The 24,184-nt window shown below is 41.2% G+C and overlaps 1 protein-coding gene across 1 annotated transcript in view; it reads left to right on the top strand.

Moving 5' to 3' along the window:
* The first annotated feature begins 11,759 nt into the window (after positions 1 to 11,759).
* Positions 11,760 to 24,184, top strand: part of LOC139752096 (alpha-1-inhibitor 3-like) — a 98,204-nt gene continuing 85,779 nt past the window's right edge. Inside the window, exons 1-3 of the mRNA XM_071667972.1 lie at positions 11,760 to 11,909; positions 19,199 to 19,371; positions 22,094 to 22,335. Coding sequence (XP_071524073.1) covers positions 11,845 to 11,909; positions 19,199 to 19,371; positions 22,094 to 22,335 — 480 coding nt within the window. The 5' untranslated portion in view covers positions 11,760 to 11,844. The remainder of the gene's footprint in view (positions 11,910 to 19,198; positions 19,372 to 22,093; positions 22,336 to 24,184) is intronic.

Here is a 24,184-nt window from a genome sequence, read left to right as displayed (position 1 = left end):
GTCTAGTGGTGCGTGCAATGTAGTATATGCATACAAATATCCACAACGAAAATGAGACACGATAAGTTCCCAAGTGACCTTTCGTGTAATGATCACATCGTCAGGGGAGATACAGGAATGAAATAGAAGACGTGGAACAGTCAGTTGATATACAAGGAGGAGACGTAGCTACAAAACGCCATTGGTAAACAAACGTTATTGGATGATGGTGTTCGATTTGGTGGTGTTCGGGTGTGGCATAACGCCTGTCATAAAATGTTTATTAAGTGGACAGGAAAGGGAACTGTTTACAAATTTTGCCAACGACAAAGCTATCAAGTTTGTATAAACCTTCACTAATATCAATGATATAATCATTTGTGTATTTAATGATAGAAGATTCAATGATGTTTCTCGTGGTAAAGGAGTTACAGTTAATAACTGAATTAGCGTTATTCCAGTCAATACATGTTAGAAATTATGACCATATCATTGACTAGAGTAACTGTAACTCCTTATCTAGAGGAACTTATCGTGGTGTCTAAATGTGCGTGAGTGTAACAAAGATGAGAAGAAGGGAGAAATAGGTAGCATGTTTGAGGAAAGAAACTTGGATGTTCTGGCTTTGTGTGAAACAAAGCTCAAGGGTAAAGTGGAAGCTGAAATGCTGAAATGAGTCATAGGGTGAGGGAGGGGGCGAAAGTTCTGGGATTCTTGAAGAATGTGTGGAAAGAGAGGTCGTTGTGTGGGAGGGTAGAGATGGTAATGTTTGAAGGTATAGTAGTTCCAACAAGTTTATAAGGATGCGAGGCATGGGCTATACATGAGGATGTGCAGACAAGGGTGGGAATGTTGGAAATGAAATGCTTGAGAACCATGTAGTGTCAGGTGGTTTAACAGAGTATATGATAAAAGGGTAAAGGAGAGGTATGGTAATCAAAAGAGTGTGTTGAGAAAGCTAAAGAAGGAGTCCTGATATGGTTTAGACATATGTAAAGAATAAGTGAGGGGAGGTTGATAAAAAAAGATGTGTGTGTCAGAGGTGAGGGAACAAGTAGATGGGGTGACCAAATTGGAGATGGAAAGACAGAGTGAAAAAGATTTTGAGTTATCGGGGCTTGAACATGCAGGAGGGTGAAAGGCGTGCACGGAATAAAGTAGATTAGAACGATGTGGTACACGTGGGTCGACGTGCTGTCAATGGACTAAACCAGGGCATATGAAGCGGTTAGGGTTAACCATGGAAAGGTCTGTGGGGCCTGACTGTGAATAGGGAGCTAAAGTTTCGGTGCATTACACATGACAGCTAGAGAATGGACGTGAGCGAATACGGCCTTCCTTCATCTGTTCCCGGCGCTAAGTAGCTAACGCGGGAAACGGCGATTGAATATGAAAAAAAAGGAGACATATGAATGGAAGGAAGCGGAGCACTTGAACCTCTTCTACAAGAGGAAATGGTACCATGACCACCAGGTTTCTCAGAGGTGGCACTGATGTTTGAGGTGACCAGTTCTTCGAATCAAAAGGAAGTGACGCAACTCTATGTCGTAAGCAGTCTATGGGAATGCCACCAGGGACGAGAAAACACCTACTTATCAGCAGAACAACGGCTATGTGGAACAAGCTAAATGAAAAATAGTAAATGCTAAAAAAAAAAAAAGGAAAATTTACAAAAGTTAACAACCTGTTCTCAAGGAAATTGAAGTTAGGAGTTGGAGGCCCACAAGAGTGAAGGTCTATGTACAGTATTTGCAAAGAGATAATTATAATGCATAGTCCGCGCCCACTTACAAAGGCTCGGGCACACACACACACACACGGATCCATACATGCCTATATGTGCACAAGAACACTCATATACACGTATTCAGAAAGCTGTTTGATAGTAAAGATTGTTCAAGAAAAGGGACCCAACCAGTTTAACCTTCCACCCCGTACTGTACAAGTAGGTAATTACACACACACACACACACACACACACACACACACAAATACCTTTCCCCTTTTAAGGAGCATAGGAACATGGAGTCTGCTTCCTCCGTCAGAATCAGGGGAAATGAAGGACTCCTTTGAAACGAGATGTTCCCGCACGAGACTCGATCCCCCTAGTCAGCTGACGATAATACAGCCTCGTCGAGCGCGAGTTTTTGTTTTCTATCTACTCGCTGTGTAACAAGCTGGCGAGCTTCAGTAAAACATACATATGTATACAGGAGGCTGTTCACTGGCAGGCCTTGCTCGAGAGATCTTTGGGTGTAACAATAACCTCGGCACAGCGGAGGCTCTCTCTCTCTCTCTCTCTCTCTCTCTCTCTCTCTCTCTCTCTCTCTCTCTCTCTCTCTCTCTCTCTCTCTCTCTCATAATCGAAGCCAGGCCTCCCGCGAGGAGTTACATGAACACTTATAGTGCAAAGGTTGCCCCTGCCAGTATCATATCCCGATTGCAACACGAACGTCGTGTTCCATCCCTCGCTTCCAGCAATGAAGTAAAACTCTTTTGAAATGCATGTATGTATGACGCTTTTCCTTGTGCAATAATCATGATTCCGGTCTTGACGCAGAGTCAAATGATTACCTATCTGTGTTTATTTGTATCTATGCTTGTGTGTATTTGTTGAGTACTACGAGACGTAGACGACATAGTAAATTTTCCCGATATTGTACGATGCATGCAGGCTGATCGACTGTCCGTCCGGTATCGTATGCATGCAGTACGACGAAGGTTGAATCCTTTACGCAAAATAGTTTTCGCTGTCAGTCCTCGAGACAACGCGACCTTAAACGAGGACGTTGATCACTCAACCTTAGACTGTCTGTGCTGTGTGGCGCTGAGTAATGTAATGTTATTTTCGTATGGTGTCACCACGGCGATGGTGTATTGAGGGTTAAGTATAAGACGCGTATTAATGTAACACACACACACACACACACACACACACCGACCCAGCCAGCCAGCCAGCCACCCACACACACACACACCGACCCAGCCAGCCAGCCAGCCACCCACACACACACACACACACACACACACCGACCCAGCCAGCCAGCCACACACACACACACACATACACATTGCCTCTCAAGATCTTTCTTCTCATGACTAGGTGCATAAGCACCCATCTTTCGCAATCCACTTCCAGTTTTATCCACATCGATCTAAAATTTACTTCCTTACACCCTATCATATATATATATATATATATATATATATATATATATATATATATATATATATATATATATATATATTACATATTCGCCATTTCCCGCGTTAGCGATATAGCGTTAAGAACAAAGGAATGAACCTTAGAGGGAATATCCTCACTTGGCCCTCTTCTCTGTTCCTTCTTTTGGAAAATTAAAAACGGGAACGGAGGATTTCCAGCCTCCGGCTCCCTCCTCTTTTAGTCGCCTTCTACGACACGTATGGAATACGTGAGAAGTATTTTTCTCCCCTATCCCCAGGGATAATATATATATATATATATATATATATATATATATATATATGTATATATATATATATATATATATATATATATATATATATATATATATATATATTCAAAATACACCAAAACCAAAGCCGAGCCTCCGCAGACGCTCCGATGGTTTGCCTTGACCGCTTCATGAGTCATGATCATTACACGAGCCCAGAAACCGTCTTAAGAAGGTCTTGCAGCTTCGAAACTGCACGGTGGAGAGGTGATGGACTTCTCTGGAGCGAGAAGGTCTTTGAGGAGACCAGACTTTAGTTTCCTTCAGTGTCGGCGATAAATCCATACCGTACATGATTTCCTGCTTCCGGTGTAACCGATATTCAGAAATCCATTTAGAATGTATCAGTCGTAGCCCAGTTCTACTACTACTACTACTACTACTACTACTAATGCTAATGATATGATAATAATAATAACTACTACTACCACTACTACTAATGCTAATAATATTTTTTTTTTTTTTTGTCGCTGTCTCCCGCGTTTGCGAGGTAGCGCAAGGAAACAGACGAAAGAAATGGCCCAACCCACCCCCATACACATGTATATACATACGTCCACACACGCAAATATACATACCTACACAGCTTTCCATGGTTTACCCCAGACGCTTCACATGCCCTGATTCAATCCACTGACAGCACGTCAAATATAATAATGATAATAATGATGATAATAATATAAAGAAGATAATGATAATGATAATAATAATAATAATAATAGTAATAATAATAATAACAATAATAATAATAATAATAATAATAATAATAATAATAATAATAATAATAATGATAATAATGATGATAATAATAATAACTGTTATGTTAAATACTTTAATATTCATGTACAGTGAAACCAACACTTTTAACCAACCATTAACTACAAGCACCACTGGAAAGAACAGCCATGTTTACAAACATCGTCAGTCCCACTACAGGTCGTGGCCCTTGTCACATCACGGTAACGGTAATGTGGGTTTAGAGTTCATTATTTGGTGGTCGTTCGCTCTCCGGCTGATATAGAGTTCAGTAGAGCGCTAGTCAATCTTTTCCCAGAGTAAGCTACAGACGGATCAATTCTTTCTCATATCTGTAGCCTAGTTTCTTTAATCATTGAGGCGCCGTTCCTAGACCTTTGTATGTACTCTATATACCCTTTTGAGCCACCGCTCACAGCGTGGGTAGGGGTTAACCGCTCTGCGCTATTCATAATCCTTTTCGCGGTCTATCTTTGATTAGATCACCTTGAAGTAGGTTATGATGTCTCCTTAAACTAAATTACGAGAGTCGAGAAGCGGTTATCCTTCTTATGAAGTGGATTCAATCAGTTATCATTCTCCACTATTCAGTTACGTTCAAGACAAAATGCTAACCTGGTTTTGAGAAGATTACGTTTACATTGCAAAATATTGGAGTTAATGTCCCAGAAACTTTCCTGTATTTTTTTTTATTGAGAAAGTCTAGTTTACCTTGAGGACTAAGGTGTGAGGCAGTCATTGCAGGATGGGTGGCGGCTATGACGTCACGTCAATGAGAGGGGGAGGGGGGGAGGTAAATGGACCAGCCGGTGATCGTGGCACAAATAACACCTTATAAAAGGGTAAACCTCTGTTTCGTAATCTGGAAACATTCTCCACCACAATAGGAATATGATCATGTATTCCTACTGTTATCCTTTTTTTCCTTACTACCTGCTTATGTGCGACGCTAAGAGTAATCCTGTTGCGCATTTCCGCATCCAAATGTGTCGGTTGTGTATTCATTTCGTTATTTTGCCGTCTGATGTTTGCAGGTACAGGTATGGTAAAACGTGTGAATTTGTATAAGAGTGTGAGAAATCACAGGGTTGTATGCACAGTGTGTGTTTGTGGGAAGGGTGAAGTTGATAATACATGTAGTTAATTCTAGTATGCATATATTTATGTTGAATACGTAGGAGGGTATATATATATATATATATATATATATATATATATATATATATATATATATATATATATTATTTTTTTCTTTATACTTAGTGGCTGTCTCCCGTGTTAGCGAGGTAGCGCGAGGAAACAGACGAAAGAATGGCCCAACCCACCCACATACACATGCATATACATAAGCGCCCACGCACGCACATATACATGCCTATACATTTCAACGTATACATACATTTACATACACACACATATACACACATACATACACATGTACATATTCATACTTGCTGCCTTCATCCATTCTCGTCGCCACCCCGCCACACAACAAAGCACCCCCTCCCACCGCGCGCGCTCGGGGTAGCGCTAGGGAAAGACAACAAAGGCCACATTCGTTCACACTCAGTCTCTAGCTGTTATGTGTAATGCACCGAAACTACAGCCACACAAAACTTTCCGTGGTTTACCCCAGATGCTTCACATGTCCTGCTTCAATCCATTGACAGCACGTCGACTTCTCGCCATCCACACATTCTTCAATGCTCCCAGCACCTTCACCCCCTCCCCCCGTGACTCACTTCCGCTTCCATGGTTCCATCCGCTGCTAAATCCACTCCCACATATCTAAAACACTTCACTTCCTCCAGTTATTCTCCATTCAAACTTACCTCCCAATTAACTTGTCCCTCAGCCCTACTGAACCTAATAACCTTGCTCTTATTCACATTTACTCTAGCTTTCTTCTTTCACACACTTTACCAAACTCTGTCACCATCTTCTGCAGTTTCTCACCCGAATCAGCCACCAGCGCTGTGTCATCAGCGAACAAAAACTGACTCACTTCCCAAGCCCTCTCATCCACAACAGACTGCATACTTACCCCTCTCTCCAAAACTCTTGCATTCACCTCCCTAACAACCCCATCCACAAATAAAGTAAACAACCATGGGGACAACACGCACCCCTGCCACAAACCGACATTCACTAGGAATTAATCACTTTCCTTTCTTAATACTCGTACACATGCCTTATATCCTTGATGAAAACGTTTCACTGCTTCTAGCAACTTAACTCCCACACCATATACTTTTAATCAACTCCATCATATGCCTTTTCCAGATCCATAAATGCTACATACAAACCCATCTGATTTTCTCACATACGTTCTTCAAATGAAACACCTGATCCACACATCTACCACTTCTGAAACCACACTGTTCTTTCCCAATCTGATGCTCTGTACATGCCTTTACCCTCTCAATCAATACCCTCCCATATAATTTCCCAGGAATATTCAACAAACTTCTGTAATTTGAACACTCACCTTTATCCCCTTTGCCTTTGTACAATGGTACTATGCATGCATTCCGCCAATCCTCAGGCACTTCACCATGAACCATCCGTACACTGAATATCCTTACCAACTAGTCAAGAACACAGTCACCCCCTTTTTTAATGTATTCCACTGCAATACTGTCCAAACCCGCCGCCTTACCGGCTTTCATCTTCCGCAATGCTTTCAGTACCTCTACTCTGTTCACCAAACCATTCTCCTTGACCCTGTCACTTCGCACACCACCTCGACTAAAACACCCTATATCTGCCACTCTATCATCAAACACATTCAACAAACCTTCAGAATACTCACTCCATCTCCTCACTTCACCATTACTTGTTATTACCTCCCCATTATCCCCCTTCACCGATGTTCCCATTTGTTTTCTTGTCTTACGCACTTTATTTACCTCCTTCCAAAACATCTTTTTATTCTCCCTAAAATTTAATGATACTCTCACCCCAACTCTCATATGCCCTCTTTTTCACCTCCTGCATCTTTCTCTTGACCTCCTGCCTTTTTCTTTTATCCATCTCCCAGGCATTTGCACTACTTCCCTGCAAAAATCGTCCCAACGTCTCTCTCTACTCTTTTACTAACAATCCTTCTTCATCCTACCACTCACTACCCTTTCTAATCTGCCCACCTCCCACCTTTCTCATGACACAGGCATCTTTTGCGCAAGCCATCACTGCTTCGCTATATACATCCCATTCCTCCCCCCCCCCCCTCTCCTTACGTCATTTGCTCTCACCTTTTTCCATTCTGCACTCAATCTCTCTCGGTACTTCCTCACTCAAGTCTCCTTTCCAAGCTCACTTACTCTCACCAATCTCTTCACCCCAATATTTTCTCTTCTTTTCTTAGATCCTCTATAAATCACCTTCGCCTCCACAAGATAATGATCAGAGATCCCTCCAGTTGCCCCTCTCAGCACATAAACGTCCAAAAGTCTCTCATGCGCCTATCAGTTAACACGTAATCCAATAACGCTCTCTGGCCATCTCTCCTACTTATGTATACTTATGTATATCTCTCTTTTTAAACCAGGTATTCCCAATCAACAGTACTTTTTCAGCACACAATTCTACAAGCTCTTCACCATTTCCATTTACAACACTGAACACCCTATGTACACCAACTATACCCTCAACTACCACATTACTCACCTTTGCATTCAAATCCCCCATCACTATAACCCGGTCTCGTGCATCAAAGTTGCTAACACACTCGCTCAGCTTCTCCCAAAACAATTTTTGAGAGGGGGAAAAAATAGTTTTTTGAAGATGTAGATTACAGGACTGTGAGTGATTTTAAAGATATGTGTGAAGAATTCCTTGTCATTTGTGTTGTTGGATAGATTAACTGTTTAATGAGTGGGAAAGAGAGAGAGATTTCGTGGGATATGTTGGTGAAGGATGGTGCATTGGTTTGTGGTGGGACATCTGCTAATTGGATGGCATACGTTGTTGTGGGATAGGACATTTTGTCGTGAGGTGGGATTTGTTACACTGGGTTTGTCTTGAGTTAGGATAGTGGACACAGAGGTGGGATCTATATGTATATATTGGTCGTGTGTGGGATATGTTCGCGTGAGGTGAGATATGCTGTACGGGATGGGATACGTTGGTGAAGGGTAGGATATTGTGCTGGGACAGCGTATAGTATCGTAGGATGGGATATGATGAACGGGATGGTAGGATATGGTGTATGGGATATGTCGATGCGAGATATGTTGACATGAGGTATATCGAGTGGAATACGTGACTGTCGCAGGTACTGAACACAGGCACTAGTCATGTGGTGTCACCGGTGGGATTTCCAGGTGAGTGGGGAGAGGAGGAGGAGGAGGAGGAGGGAGGGAGTGTTCATTGGAGGGAGGGGGGGGGGAAGTTTTTTTTTTTTTTTCAAGGTTGGCTGAAGAAGCCCTTTGCTGTGTGTTTGTGTATATCAGAATTAGACTATCTGTGTGATAAGTTCTTCTGAATTCTTATGTTGTTCCATCTCTGTAATCATATGCTTGTGAGTGTACGTTGTAGAATCGTATACCACGAGACGTAGACTATATCATAGTGCAGTCTCTCGAAATTGTAGGATCGACGCAGTCTGATCGACTGTCCGCCCGGTGTCGTATGCATGCGTTCCGGCGAGGTTTGAATCAAGTCAGCCACACACAAGATCTTATCTCGACAGTTTCGTGAGCATTGCCTACGGGCGACAGAAAGGAGAGTAAATGACGCTATATGTGGCGTGGTCATGCACGTGATGATAAGCCAGGGACATTCAAGCGGGTTGTAGGGTGACAGGGTGCATTCTCACGCTGCTACCATTCGGACGAGCTGTTATTTCAAGGGCGGTTGGTCCAAAGTGGCAGCAGACCTCATAAGATCCACACGCCAAAGCATTCTCCGCTGAAGGTTTCACATATTCTGTTTTCTTTCGCGGTTGCAAAGATTTTCTTATGATGAAAATCTTTTGGCCCAAAAATATTACCGCAAATCTTTCACATAATCTAGACCCTGGTTTCAAAATACGCCATTGTTGGATGAAACGAAAGGGTAATGTCATGCGAAAAAAAAAAAGTATTCTACATGGTAGGATAATTGTCATGAATGATTGCATGTAATAAAGGCCAAACCAGTGATTCGCGACCAGCAATACTGCAACTTTTCTGTACCTAGAATAGTGGACTGGTTGCCTTTCTCCCTATTACAACCCCCGCTTTCATTCCTTCAGCCAAATTCACGATTGAGGTAGGTTTTCTTACTGTTTTTGTGCAATTACCTATCTGTACAGTACAGAGAAGGAGCTCTACACCTAGGAGTAGGCTCCAACGTTTCTGAGTGTGTACATCGAAACCCCAGCTTCTCTGCACCCTTCTAAATTGCATTACTCGTCACGCTTTGTGTACGTTAGGAAGTTGTGCTACATGTCCGGTCGACACCTACGTCCGGGGTTCAGATGAGCCCTAGTTTGTGTTGTGTTGTGCAACTGTGTGTGTTTGTCTGTGTGTTTGTTTGTTTGTATGTTTGTGCGCGTGGTGTGTGTGTGTGTGTGTGTGTGTGTGTGTGTGTGTGTGTGATTACTATTTGTGTGGTATTTGGAGAAAGTTTTGCACTCCTGTTGTCCGTCTCTTAATCTTGCATATATGTACCAGCACCAAGGGGAGGAGGATCAACACCTGGGCTGGGTCTGGGCTGACTGCTGAGCCAAAGATATTCTAACCCATGCGGGCTCATGTTGACTGTCAGACACGCGAACCACTACATCATGGAGGCCTCGTAAACTACGGAGATCCTGTGTGATTAATATTTCTATGTTACGGGGAGAGAGTTTTACACTCATGGTGCCACTTCTCTTAACTTTGTTCATAGTATTTATCATACCTGTACTCTTATGTTTGTTTGCTCACATAAACACACCATAGACTTATGCTAGGTTCCCATTTTATCGGCCATTCCCTAAGGGAGGATGAACTGCTGGGTGGACTATGGAACGGATGTCGCGCCCAGGATTCGAACCTATGCCCGTGCATGCGTGACGGTTAGTAACTCTAACCTCTATACCACAAAGATCCGTTTGTGTGTGTGTGTGTGTGTGTGTGTGTGTGTGTGTGTGTGGCAGGACGTGTTTGTATGAATTAGTATATTTATGCATTTGTATATGTTTTTGCACTCAAGCGTTTGTTGATACTGTATATTTTGCATAGTTGCAACTTCAAAATTGTTGTGAAGAGGATCGTATGATTCTGTCTCTGCAATCTCATTTGTAAGTTTTGACCACGTATGCCGTGGTATGATGGTCAGACATGAGAGGTAATCTGCGAATGAATAAACAAATGGAGGCTGTTTATATAATAGAAATAATAATAATAATAATAATAATAATAATAATAATAATAATAATAATAATAATAAAAATAATAATAACAATAATAATGATATATGATAATAATTAATAATAATAATAATGATAATTAATAATGATATTACATCCTCTAATCTGCTCTGATACCAATCGCTTGTATGAAAGTTGATCCAATCAGGACTTGAATAAGAGCCCATGTGTTGTCGACAGACGATACGGTTAAAGTATCCCTGTTTCCGAGCAGTCAATTTCTAGATATTTTCTTGTGTAACATGACAGTTCTGAGCGTATGAGTTCATGAGTGAACTGTTTGGCTAGAGCTGTGTAGTCTAGTTTAAGGATTGATGACAACAGGTTTATTACCGCAACTGAAGCCACCATACACCATAAGATTCTCTTACTCTCAAATATCTGCTTGTTGTTTGCTTTGGTCCTTCTTACCTTAGAACACTAACACTCATTTTCCTATTACAGTCACATATCACAGAAAATAGGGAAGCTTTACTGTCAGCAATGACTAAAATCGGAAGACATAAGTACAGGAGAGAGAAACTGGGCGAGAAAGGATTTCCACTTCCTTTCAATCAATTTGTCAAAGTAACTTTGAAAAACGAAATCTAAAAGTATCCACCACATGCATTGGAAGTGTAGGCACTAGTTTTACTTTGCATATTTTATTGGTTCTAATTGCCACAACCATCCACAAGACAAGACACTCCGCGTGACCATTTTTAGATCCGGCATCACACGAATTACTTCGTTATTTGTTAATCATCATTGAAACAAATGATTAATCAGGGAGCCGAGACATTTATAGGCAGGTATCAATTGAAACAAGATTTCGAAAATGAAGAAGAGATTTTTCATAAATCTTGTATCACTTCAGGAAAAAGAAGAAAAAAAAAAAGGAAAATGGTGGGTTTCATGACAAATTTGTTGTACCTTTATTAGATAGACCTCCCTTAAATCTATTAGTGAAAATCTACGTCAAGTCAGCGATGAAATAGGCATTTATATGCTTTGCATGCAAGAGCACAAGTGGATTCAGGTGGTATGTAAAGTTAACGACGAAAAAAAAAGGGAGAAATTACAGATTAATTAACACGCAAGGCAACACCACGGGACGAGCAGGTTCCCGGCTAGAATATATACCCCGACTCGAAATGATCCCAGACTAGTCACACCGCAGAGCCCGTGTCAGGTGGACGTGTGTCGGCTAAAGAGAGGAAGTGGACGTGTGGTATCATGGCGTCCCGTGCCGTGTGTTTGCTGTTGGTCATCGTGGCCGTTGGCCTCGTCTGTTGTAGCGGGTGAGTACATCGTCTGTGCCACCTCCAGGCTTTCGTCCTGGAGCAATCATTGTTGTGGGTTAGTGTGCTTATAGATGAAAATAGTTGCTGATTGATGTTGATGTTAGGCTCCTCATAGAGGCTAATAGAACAAGAATGCTTATTTCCTCTTACTATTTCTATATTTTACTTACGTACAAATGCTTCTGTTTTTCGGAGTGTTCAGTAATATGATCGTTTTTAAGTGTCGCCACCGTCTCTCGCTCAACACAGCGTCAAGCTCCCACGCTTCTCCCTCCCTCCTGCAACCCTCCCGTCAGGGGCCTGCCTCCCTCTTCCTTCCTCCACTTCCCTCCCTCATCGTGCAGCTCCCTCCATCTACCCCTTCTCCGTCCCCTCCATCACGTCCACCCTATATCCTCTTCCTCTTTAGCTGTCACCTCCCACCAGAAGCACTTGGTGTTGAGATTGATTACTGCTGTTTCTTGATACGTCAGACGTACACATATGGAAGGCAGGAACATCCATCCTTACCTGTTGTTGTTGTAGAGTGTCGGGACAGAAACATTCTGGCACGTTGTTCACTGTCACGCAGGAACAACCCTATTTTTTTTGTACACTGTAAGGGAGGAACTTCCGTTATGCAGTCCTGTAGGACAGGAATATCACCGCTTGTACATTACACGACATGACTATACCTGGCGGTTGTACAGTGTAGGGTAGGAACTTTCGTTGTTTAGATTATGTTGGATAGTACTAGCGCCATCTTGTGTTCCGTACGGTAGGGATGTACGTTTCAAGGTCTGTCGTTCATAGTTTGCGTCCCTGTTGTCTTCATTATCTTGTTTCTGTGTAGTCATATCAGCCAGTTTGTAGACTAGCCCTATTAAACTGCTGATGTCGAAACGAGGGTGATATCATTACCCTATTTGTTACTACCTATATTTTCATATGGTTCGGTGTTTTAAAAGAAAAGATATATATATATATATATATATATATATATATATATATATATATATATATATATATATATATATATATATATATTGTGTGTGTTTGTGTTTGTGTATGTGTGTTAGTTGTCGTTAACATAGAAGTTATATCTCCCCTTACTCATCCTCTACTGCGGTCAGATTGACTGCTTCCTTTCTACCTCTTTCATTCATTTCTGGTCCAATTGTTGTCGCCTTAGGATCCTTTCCAACAATTTTACTTGGCTCTGTGAGTGAAAAAGTTCAGTACTTTTGCCGAATATTCCAGATTTGGATGAGTGTACGTCATGTGTATGTGCTGTAGCTTGTGTGCATGATACAAATACGAGTGTGTGCGTCTGTCTCTGTGCATGACATTATTGGTTCCCACTTTTCTCTCGAGAGATAATCACATGGGGTCATACCAAGGTGGATCTTGTGCCACTGGCAATAGGATTCATGTCAATGTTCATTTTAATATTTGACAGCCACGTCCACCGTCGTGCACAATGTGTCTCTTCAAGGAATTTAAACTTTAGTGTTGGTTTGATTACCACTACTTGACTTCATTGTTGTAGATATGGAAAACTGTAATATTGGAGAGCATGTCCATTGTTTTGAATTTGGAAACAATGACCATATTAAAAAAACACGTTCATTGTTTTAAATTTGGAAAACAGTGCCATATTAAAGAGCACCTATTATTCATCCCAGGTAATACACTTTAAGAAATTGTAAAAAGGATCAACATCTATTATCGTTATGGTAATCAAAGAGCAAAATCGAGTACTCCAGAAATAGGTCACTTTTTTGTTCTTTTATTTTCAAATATTTGTAAACTATTGCGAAGTATGGACGATGATATCTGAAGACCACGCACTACAACAATCAGACACCTAATTCGGAAAAAATATCAGACATTTATAGTTGATTGTATTTCTTTCCATGCCGAACCTAATCTATTACGCTTTAGCTTATGAAGAGTAACTTGAGCAAAGATAATCCAACCTAAGCTCAACTACGCTGTCCCGTGGCAAACATGGAAAGTATAAATAGAAGTAAAAACTTGTACTGCATGTGAGGAACAACTTTGTTACACTAAAGGCAATTTGCAGTTTTTATCAGTTTACAACTGTCACACCGACTTCGAGGTTTTCAGAATCCTAGGCAACATTTATGTAAGAATACCGTCTCTGTGCCACCGTTTCCTTATTTATATAAGAATACCGTCTGTGCCACAGTTCCACATTTATGTAAGAATACCGTCTCTGTGCCACCGTTCCACATTTATATAAGAATACCGTCTGTGCCACAGTTCCACATTTATTTAAGAATACCGTCTCTGTGCCACCGTTCCACATTTATATAAGAATACCGTCTGTGCCACCGTTCCACATTTATGTAAGAATACCGTCTCTGTGCCACCGTTCCACATTTATATAAGAATACGTGTGTGCCACCGTTCCACTTTATTGTAAGAATACCGTCTCTGTGCCACCGTTAACTTGGCAAAAGCTTATGTTTACGGATCCCACTTCCTGTGGACGGATAATGCGCGAGAACAATTCTTGAAGCTATTAAAGCGTCGTATGAAAATGGAGTAAATGATGACTTGGAAGTTTGTCTCATTTATGATGTGAACTTTGAAATTATTCAAAGTGAAATTCATATTCAAAATTGATATATGAATAATACAACAAAGGGGACATGCAAGCATGCTTGCACATGTACCCAGCAATGCTTCTCATAGAAACTATTACACAATTAGAAAACACTTTACCCAGAATCCAAATAGGAAGACATTTTGTGATACAAATTACATTATATTACATGAACTATATTTATTTCATAATGAAATTAAGAGTCAGTTGACTGGATACTCCGTCTATACTTATGATCTCAGGTGTGGAGTGTCTGGTTTTTACTGGCGGGGAAACCACATGGAAAATCCTTTGGTTCCAGGAAAATTCTTTGGCCTCCACACCATTGCTCCAGCAGGTATTAACTCCAGATAACCTTGTGATAACGTGACTTATGAGTGGGTTGGCATTGACTGGATTAAATAAATTCTTTCAAGTTGAAGTTGAATGTCTGTATATATATATATATATATATATATATATATATATATATATATATATATATATATATATATATATATATATAATTTTTTTTTTATTAATTTCGTGATCTGTAGAGGGAACGTAAACTCATAATGGAGTCTTCGTATGTGGCAGATGAATGGTGAAGTAAAGATCAAGATCAATATATATATATATATATATATATATATATATATATATATATATATATATATATATATATATATATATAGAGAGAGAGAGAGAGAGAGAGAGAGAGAGAGAGAGAGAGAGAGAGAGAGAGAATTTGACAACACTCAAAATGCTTATAATTCGTGTTTTATAATCTAAAACACTAAAACACGAATATCAAAACGTTCTGCGACATTAAGAAAAAAAAGGGGGGCTACTATTCCCTATCCATAATAATCCAAGATTCTAATTCAGCCATAGTTTTGTTTCCAGCTTTAGCTTTATAATGCCAGAACAAACGAACAATGGCCTCATTTGCACACTTCCAGTCTCTAGCGTTCATGCATAATATAGTGATAATGAATGTGTGTAAATGAGGCCATTGTTCTTAACGCACCCTCGTTAAAACGGATCACATTTATGAAAAGAGAACAAAATCCCAGTTAACTAGCTGAAAATATAGACGAAAACCAGATAACCCCTCAAACCAAACTTAGAATATAAACATGAACTGATATACTGTACATGCTGACTTTTTATTTGATGTCTATGTATTATATACGTGAAGAAAACTTGAATTTTATGATTATGGTTTATGGTCCGCTTTTGGATAACCAGTCTAGCGTCGACTGTGAAAAGAAAAGCATCATCTTGAGAAATGTGGCGGAATTATGGATGACTTTAATGGCAGGCGGTAATATGTTGGCTGTCATTATATATATATATATATATATATATATATATATATATATATATATATATATATATATATATATATATATATATGATTAAGATTGTCTCCTGGCCAGTTTTTATCAGTACTGGCCACGAGCAGGCTAATTTTAAAAGGCATGAACCTGTATAAATTAAGCTATGGAACTACGACGTATCTTCTCGCACTAATAGATGCTGCCGCGTCTTTGTGTATATGAAGAGGCCATGATGTAGATGCTACGATGTGTCCCTGAGTATGCGTAGATGTCGAGAATACTTGTCGAGATCTCGATGTTCCTTTTATACCTTTTTTGAGTACGCTAGCTTCATGGGCGGCCGATTATCTTGTAGAGGTGACTGTGGTGACCAACGGGCGTTCTAAGGAAGACATCGGGATTCCCTGGCTGTATCACCATACAGCCCGGGAAATCCGTGCTCAAGGCTGGCACGTGTCGCATCTCTCTTCCAGACGCAATTTTCTTTTTCTTTTTAAGTTGCGGGCTCCGATCAAGGACAAAAGGGTCTCATCAAGGTCAGGCCTTGAATGATGTAAGGAATATTTTCGAATGTTTGTGTATTTGTGCTCTTACTCTTTCACAGCCTAAAGGTTGCAATTACAGTTCCCAAATTCTGGTTGGAAATACTGCAGAATCTGGGTAAGGTTATAGACTGCTACTTCCGCGTAGGCTTTTTCTTTCATACTCTTTCGAGGCCGAACCGAAGCAAGGTTTTACGTTACGGTATGGTAGCTACATTCGACTTGTGCGGTTGAAGTGTTTTTGTGCGCTTGTGTATGCATTTTTTTTTCTTTTTTGTCTTTTACGATCGAACCGAAGCACGCAGAAGGCTCAAAATTTAGTTGTGGGTACTTCAGAATCTGCGTAAGCTGTTGAGCTTAAGTCTGTACGTTGTTCTTAACGTGTATGTGCCTGCGCTTGTCTTTCACAAGCGAACTGCAGCACCTAGGAACTCCAAAGGGTGTATGTACACAGAAATATGGGAAAGTTTTTAATCTGCTCAACATTGGCGTCTGAAGTGTTTGTGTGCGCGTTTGTTTGTCTCAAGGCCGAACCATAGCACCTAGATACCCCAAAGTATGAGTGTAAGTACTTCAGAGTATGGACCTGGTTTTAAGCTATTGCACGTTGGTCTTGAAATGTTTGTTCTTAAGAATATGGGCAGGGTCTTAAGCTGTCGCACTTCGAAGACCAATTCAAGATCACCAAAGGCACCTATTTGAAGAGTATAGTCTACACTTAGTTCACTGCACTTGTCCAAAATAGGCGACCTATCACCTTCTATCTAAAACGAAGGTACTTTCGGATTAAAGGCAGGATCCAAGGGTACTGGTTGGCCTGGTCCTAAAGGCTAACATAGGCCACCGTTCTAGCTGATTTGGAACGTTTTTCTTTTATTTCATAAGTCCTTTATTCTTTCGTGTTGGCAGCGTGCTAGTAACCCAGGTAATGGGAAGTAATAGTGTTTTAGAGGAATTAAACTTACATAGGTTGCGACCCCTTCAGTGGGAGTTCTTGTCCAAATCTGAGTTTAAAGAAGTAGTTGTCAGGAGACGAGACGAAGATCGAGCAAGAGAAGATGGAACGGATTCGAAATGAATAGAGAATAATGTTGAGTGGTCAGTGTAGTGTTAGTGTGCATGCGGTTATCTGAAGAAAACTTTTTCGATGTAAAGGGGAAAGAGCATAGGAGACAGGGCAGAACCCTGTGGGATACCGCTTTTCGATAGGCTCAATCATCGATGATTACAAAAAGGTAGACTGGCTAGATACTTAGAGGAAGGAAATGCAAATGATGCCACTATCTGTCAATAACCTCCATGTTTCAAGGGCTTCAACATGGGATTCCCCATAGCATATGAAAGAGAATGACCAGGCATTTGTAGGATAGGAACGGCTATCATCGGTGCATATGTAGATTCAAGCTCTACCAAGCATTCAACAAGCGATGTTGTTGTTTAGTATAGACTCTTCTTTGAAGTTGGACTCGTCACTGAAGAATATAGTTGAGCCGTGAAAAGGATTACTAAAGTCACATTGGACAATTGAGACCGAGAGACGTAAAATGTCAGGAGAGGTACGAGCCAGATGGTGCTCAGCAGACGATAGTCTTGTAGAAAGACGGCGAATTGTATTGAAATGAAAGAAAACAGAGACAGTTGTCAGTTAGAGAGAGGCCGGTACTGCCACTGCTTTGAACTCTTCGTGTCGTTGGCAGCAGATACACAGGATTTTGGGTATTTCTTTCCATTCACGCATTTGCATACAGGGAAGGAACTCTGCTCTTGTGATTAGTTGTTTGTACTGTGCGGGAAGGGAGCTTTCCTGTTAGTGAGTTGCGGGGAGAAAGTTTTGTACTCTACACCGCCTCCTATTCATGAGCACGGTTGCGGGCATATGTCCTCAACCGGTGCGTTTTGTTTGGCTGGTCAATGTGGTAGCGTCGGAAACACGCTCACACGAACCCACCCACTGGAGGTACGAGGGCGATAGTTTTTGACATAGTTTCGTACTTTAAATGGCGGGGGCCTGGCCTCTGAAGACATCGTCCTTCTGTGTGTGTGTGTGTGTGTGAGACCGACACTCGCTCTAGCATCCATCAGCGTTACCGTATATGTCGTATCATGCAGTACTGTGTATGCCCATAACCTCCATGCTTACTTATAAGATTACGTATACCTTTAACCATTAGTTTGATTTACATATGGACATGTGATAGGGTATGACACATCTGTCCACCTTTACTAACATTAATATGACATGACATTCTTTATCCAAAGTCACACACAAGATACAATTTTATAGAGTTGATGATCGACTGTTGAAATGGAGTCAAGGCCTCAAGTGGTGCAGCCGTCAAGTGTTTGGAAGCGTGACGCATTCAACAGCCCGCCTAAAGTTGAGCTTTTAGATTCGACTCCTTGTTGAGGCAGTCGGTCCACAATCAGCCCAAAACCTCTCTCTGAAACTCCCCTCATTTTTTGTTTTATATATATCTCACCTCCCCTCCTCCCCCATATCCAATCTCTAGGGGAAGTTGAAGAGCTTAATGGATTGTGGACCGGGTGTTGCAAGTAGGATTCGAACCTTCGTTGGTTTGATCCTGGCCAGGCGGCCCGTGCAGCCGTGATGACCGGTCAGTAACCTTAACCGATATGCAACGGAGGTTCGTGGTGGTGGTGGTGGTGGTGTGTGTGTGTGTGTGTGTGAGAGAGAGAGAGAGAGAGAGAGAGAGAGAGAGAGAGAGAGAGAGAGAGAGAGAGAGAGAGAGAGTAAAGAAGATCGTAGGCCTTGATGGTAACATTAACAAGGAGGAACTGGTGTATCCACAGGGACTACGTAATCACACTACCGCGAGAATGGACAGCGGGTGGTGTTACCCAGATGTGCATCCACGTCGTCGACCCCGCTGCTCCTCCAGGCAGCTTGACGCTCTCAGCGAAGAACAGTCGCACAGGATTCTCCGATATCGTTCTTCCTCCTGTCACGATCCCAGTGCCAGCTGGTAAGTCACGGTTGTTTTTGGGATTTTAGGTTTATCACCTTCCAAGGGGGTCATTATAGTTGTCAACGAGGAGCTGCATTCCATCATCATCTTCAGGTTCCCACGAGGGAGGAGACTTCTAAGACCACATACACTCTCACTATGTACAACGCGGCCCATGTGGCAAGTCAAATAAGTTAAGCTCTCTACTGTATATGGCCCATATAGTAAGTCAGTAAGTTAAGCCACCTTATATGTGCTCTAGACCTTATGCTATGGTTGAGAGACGACAGAAATGTATTCCTTTTCAGCAAAAGTTGGATTGAATTTGTTCATACCAATCATAACATACACTGTATGTCCTTCCCCCAACCTTTTGCGTGAAGCTCGCCTTTTTATTTTGTATGACTTTGCTTCTTCAGAAGTTCTCTAAAGGCTGCTTGCAGTTGTGTTGAGTTTATACAAGGCCTCTCGTAATCATGTAAACGAGATTAAGGCACTAAAGTCGAGTATGGATCTAGACGAAGAATACCTAACCCTGGGAACAAGTTGCAAAGACGCAGCGACACTAAGTTTATTTAATAATTTCGTGGATAAAATTGTCTCCCACTTTTCCGTTTTTTGTTTTACTTAGCATTTGTTTGAAGAAAGATGTCGGAGGGGGGGGTAGTAAATTAGTCAAGCCTACGATTTCTTGTATTAGTATATTTAAATTTATTATATCTATTTGTTATACTTAACCGCCGTCTCCCGCGTCAGCGAGGTAGCACAAGGAAATAGACGAGGAATGGCCCAACCCACCCACATACACATGTACATACATAAACGCCTACACACGCACAGATGCATACATATACATTTCACCGTATACATACATATACACAGACATATACATATATACGTATGTACATATTCATACTTGCTGCCATCATCCATTTCCGTCGCCACCCCGCCACACACGAAATAGCATCCCTCCTCCAGCGAGGTAGCGCCAGGAACAGACAAAAAGGCCACATTCGTTCGCACTCAGTCTTTAGCTGTCATGTATAATGTACCGAAACCACAGCTCCCTTTCCATGGTTTACCCCAGACGCTTCACACGCCCTGGTTCAGTCCATTGATGTATATATATATATATATATATATATATATATATATATATATATATATATATATATATATATATATATATATATATATATCCTAGCATGAACCAGGGACCCATTTCATCGACCAACCTCTAGGGGTGGACGAATAGCTGGGTTGACTGTGGACCGACTACCGAACCCAGGATTCGAACCTATGCGCTCGACCCTGGGCGGCCCGTGAATGCCTCTAGGTCAGGAAGACTAATTGCTACACCACAGGAGTCCATAATGTAATATGTTTAGATTAGCATATCTAGTTATAAGGATTTGGTGAGACGACCACATGCTGTCATTCAAACACTCGGACGCTCCAACGTCTCTCTATTCGTGGTCATGAAAATATGTTTTTTTGTCCTTCTTGCGGTGTACACTTAGAGGCTGTATCGAGTATCTCATTTAAAGCATAACTATCGCGTATGGCTGGTTAGAATAGGATTAGTTTTAAGATTTTTTTTGGTTTTTTTTCAAATTTGGAGAGTTTTAATGAATTATAAACATTACTATTATTTATTTATTTTATTTTTTATTATACTTTGTCGCTGTCTCCCGCGTTTGCGAGGTAGCGCAAGGAAACATACGAAAGAAATGGCCCAACCCCCCCCCATACACATGTATATACATACGTCCACACACGCAAATATACATACCTACACAGCTTTCCATGGTTTACCCCAGACGCTTCACATGCCCTGCTTCAATCCACTGACAGCACGTCAACCCCGGTATACCACATCGCTCCAATTCACTCTATTCCTTGCCCTCCTTTCACCCTCCTGCATGTTCAGGCCCCGATCACACAAAATCTTTTTCACTCCATCTTTCCACCTCCAATTTGGTCTCCCTCTTCTCCTTGTTCCCTCCACCTCCGACACATATATCCTCTTGGTCAATCTTTCCTCACTCATCCTCTCCATGTGCCCAAACCACTTCAAAACACCCTCTTCTGCTCTCTCAACCACGCTCTTTTTATTTCCACACATCTCTCTTACCCTTACGTTACTCACTCGATCAAACCACCTCACACCACACATTGTCCTCAAACATCTCATTTCCAGCACATCCATCCTCCTGCGCACAACTCTATCCATAGCCCACGCCTCGCAACCATACAACATTGTTGGAACCACTCTTCCTTCAAACATACCCATTTTTGCTTTCCGAGATAATGTTCTCGACTTCCACACATTCTTCAAGGCCCCCAGGATTTTCGCCCCCTCCCCCACCCTATGATCCATTACTATGGTGAGGATAATGGGAGCTTGAACTCGCATTGCCAGTGAAAACAACGTCTTTGCGAGAATAAAGTTGTAAACTTGTAACTTATATTTTGTCGTTAGAGTAGATGGTTATTGGGGGTCTGCTGACATAAACCACAAGGTCTTAATATTGTGTACGTGTCACTCTGTACTTCTGCAGTTACCCTGTTGATGGATGTTATATGTTTGCCTCAGTTCGAAGTTAAGGCCTGACTTTAAAATGACGGCAAACTTTAATGAATATTATATACTACTCGGAAATTATGGCATCCCGGCGATTCTTACATGGGACAAAAATTTTAACTTTTTTTTTTTTTTCTCTTCTACTCTATCGTTTAGGTAAGTCCGAGTTTTGTAAAGATGTAATGGTCCCGTCAACAACTGTCTACTCCGGCCGGCTCTCCATAACTGGCAGTCTGTCGGGAATACGCGTCAACCACACTGCCAAGGTCTGGTTCCAGAGTGACCAGATAAAAACCTTCATCCAGACGGACAAGTACTTGTACCAACCCAGCCAGAAAGTCCAGATAAGATTGCTCTCTCTCGTCCCTGGTCATTCTATCAACGTCTCTACCGAAGAGGTGAGTTTATCCAATGATCTCCCCAAAATGGTTTTATCTCTCTGCATTTTCCTAGACTGATTTTATTTTTTTCTGGCGAGAGCTACGTAGTAACCCTTTAGGTGTGTGCCAACCTTAATGTCTGCCAGCATTAGAAGTTTGCCAGGATCCTTTTTTTCCCTAGGTTCAGTATCGCGTTTACATGGTAAAAGTCTTTTGCCCACCGGTTTAGCATTTACTGTCATGTCCCTACCTTGAAAGTAAGAGATTACATTTGTCTGTTGCTGAGCAGGTGGGAGTTTACCGTAGTGTCTCCTACTTATCAAATGAAAATGTTAGGGTCTTGATTCGCATCATAACTTACCCATTATATCTGCCAAGATCAGATTCCATATGTATGTTAGTGTTTACATCTCTCCCTTAGTCTACTTTCACTGTATACTTATATATATATATATATATATATATATATATATATATATATATATATATATATATATATATATATATATATATATATATATATATTTTTTTTTTTTTTTTTTTTTTTTGCTTTGTCGTTGTCTCCCGCGTTTGCGAGGTAGCGCAAGGAAACAGACGAAAGAAATGGCCCAACCCACCCCCATACACATGTATATACATACGTCCACACACGCAAATATACATACCTACACAGCCTTCCATGGTTTACCCCAGACGCTTCACATGCCTTGATTCAATCCACTGACAGCACGTCAACCCCGGTATACCACATCGATCCAATTCACTCTATTCCTTGCCCTCCTTTCACCCTCCTGCATGTTCAGGCCCCGATCACACAAAATCTTTTTCACTCCATCTTTCCACCTCCAATTTGGTCTCCCTCTTCTCCTCGTTCCCTCCACCTCCGACACATATATTCTCTTGGTCAATCTTTCCTCACTCATTCTCTCCATGTGCCCGAACCATTTCAAAACACCCTCTTCTGCTTCTTGCCTCAACTAGGAGTCGAATCTAAAAGCTCAACTTTAGGCGGGCTGTTGAATGCGTCATGCTTCCAAACACTTGACGGCTGCACCACTTGAGGCCTTGACTCCATTTCAACAGTCGATCATCAACTCTATAAAATTGTATCTTGTGTGTGACTTTGGATAAAGAATGTCATGTCATATTAATGTTAGTAAAGGTGGACAGATGTGTCATACCCTATCACATGTCCATATGTAAATCAAACTAATGGTTAAAGGTATACGTAATCTTATAAGCAGGCATGGAGGTTATGGGCATGCACAGTACTGCATGATACGACATATACGGTAATGCTGATGGATGCTAGAGCGAGTGTCGGTCACACACACACACACACACACACACACACAGAAGGACGATGTCTTCAGAGGCCAGGCCCCCGCCATTTAAAGTACGAAACTATGTCAAAAACTATCGCCCTCGTACCTCCAGTGGGTGGGTTCGTGTGTATGGGGGTGGGTTGGGCCATTTGTTTCGTCTGTTTCCTTGCGCTACCTCGCAAACGCGGGAGACAGCGACAAAGCAAAATATATATATATATATATATATATATATATATATATATATATATATATATATATATATATATATATTCCTATGAGTCAATTTGATATGACTGACTGTTATACTTCTCTCTTGTGTCTCCCCTGATGATGTGATTATTACACGAAAGTGCACTTGGGAACTTATCGTGTTTCATTTTCCTCGTGCACTCAGGAATATCTTGATCAGGCGCAAAATTGTGATCCTTTCCAATATATATATATATATATATATATATATATATATATATATATATATATATATATATATATATATATATCTTTTAAACTATTCGCCATTTCCCGCGTTAGCAAGGTAG

This window comes from Panulirus ornatus, chromosome 12 (assembly GCF_036320965.1).
Source record: "Panulirus ornatus isolate Po-2019 chromosome 12, ASM3632096v1, whole genome shotgun sequence".
Lineage (NCBI taxonomy): Eukaryota > Metazoa > Arthropoda > Malacostraca > Decapoda > Palinuridae > Panulirus > Panulirus ornatus.
Note: the sequence above shows the minus strand (reverse complement) of the source record. Positions and strands in the feature narration are given on the sequence as shown.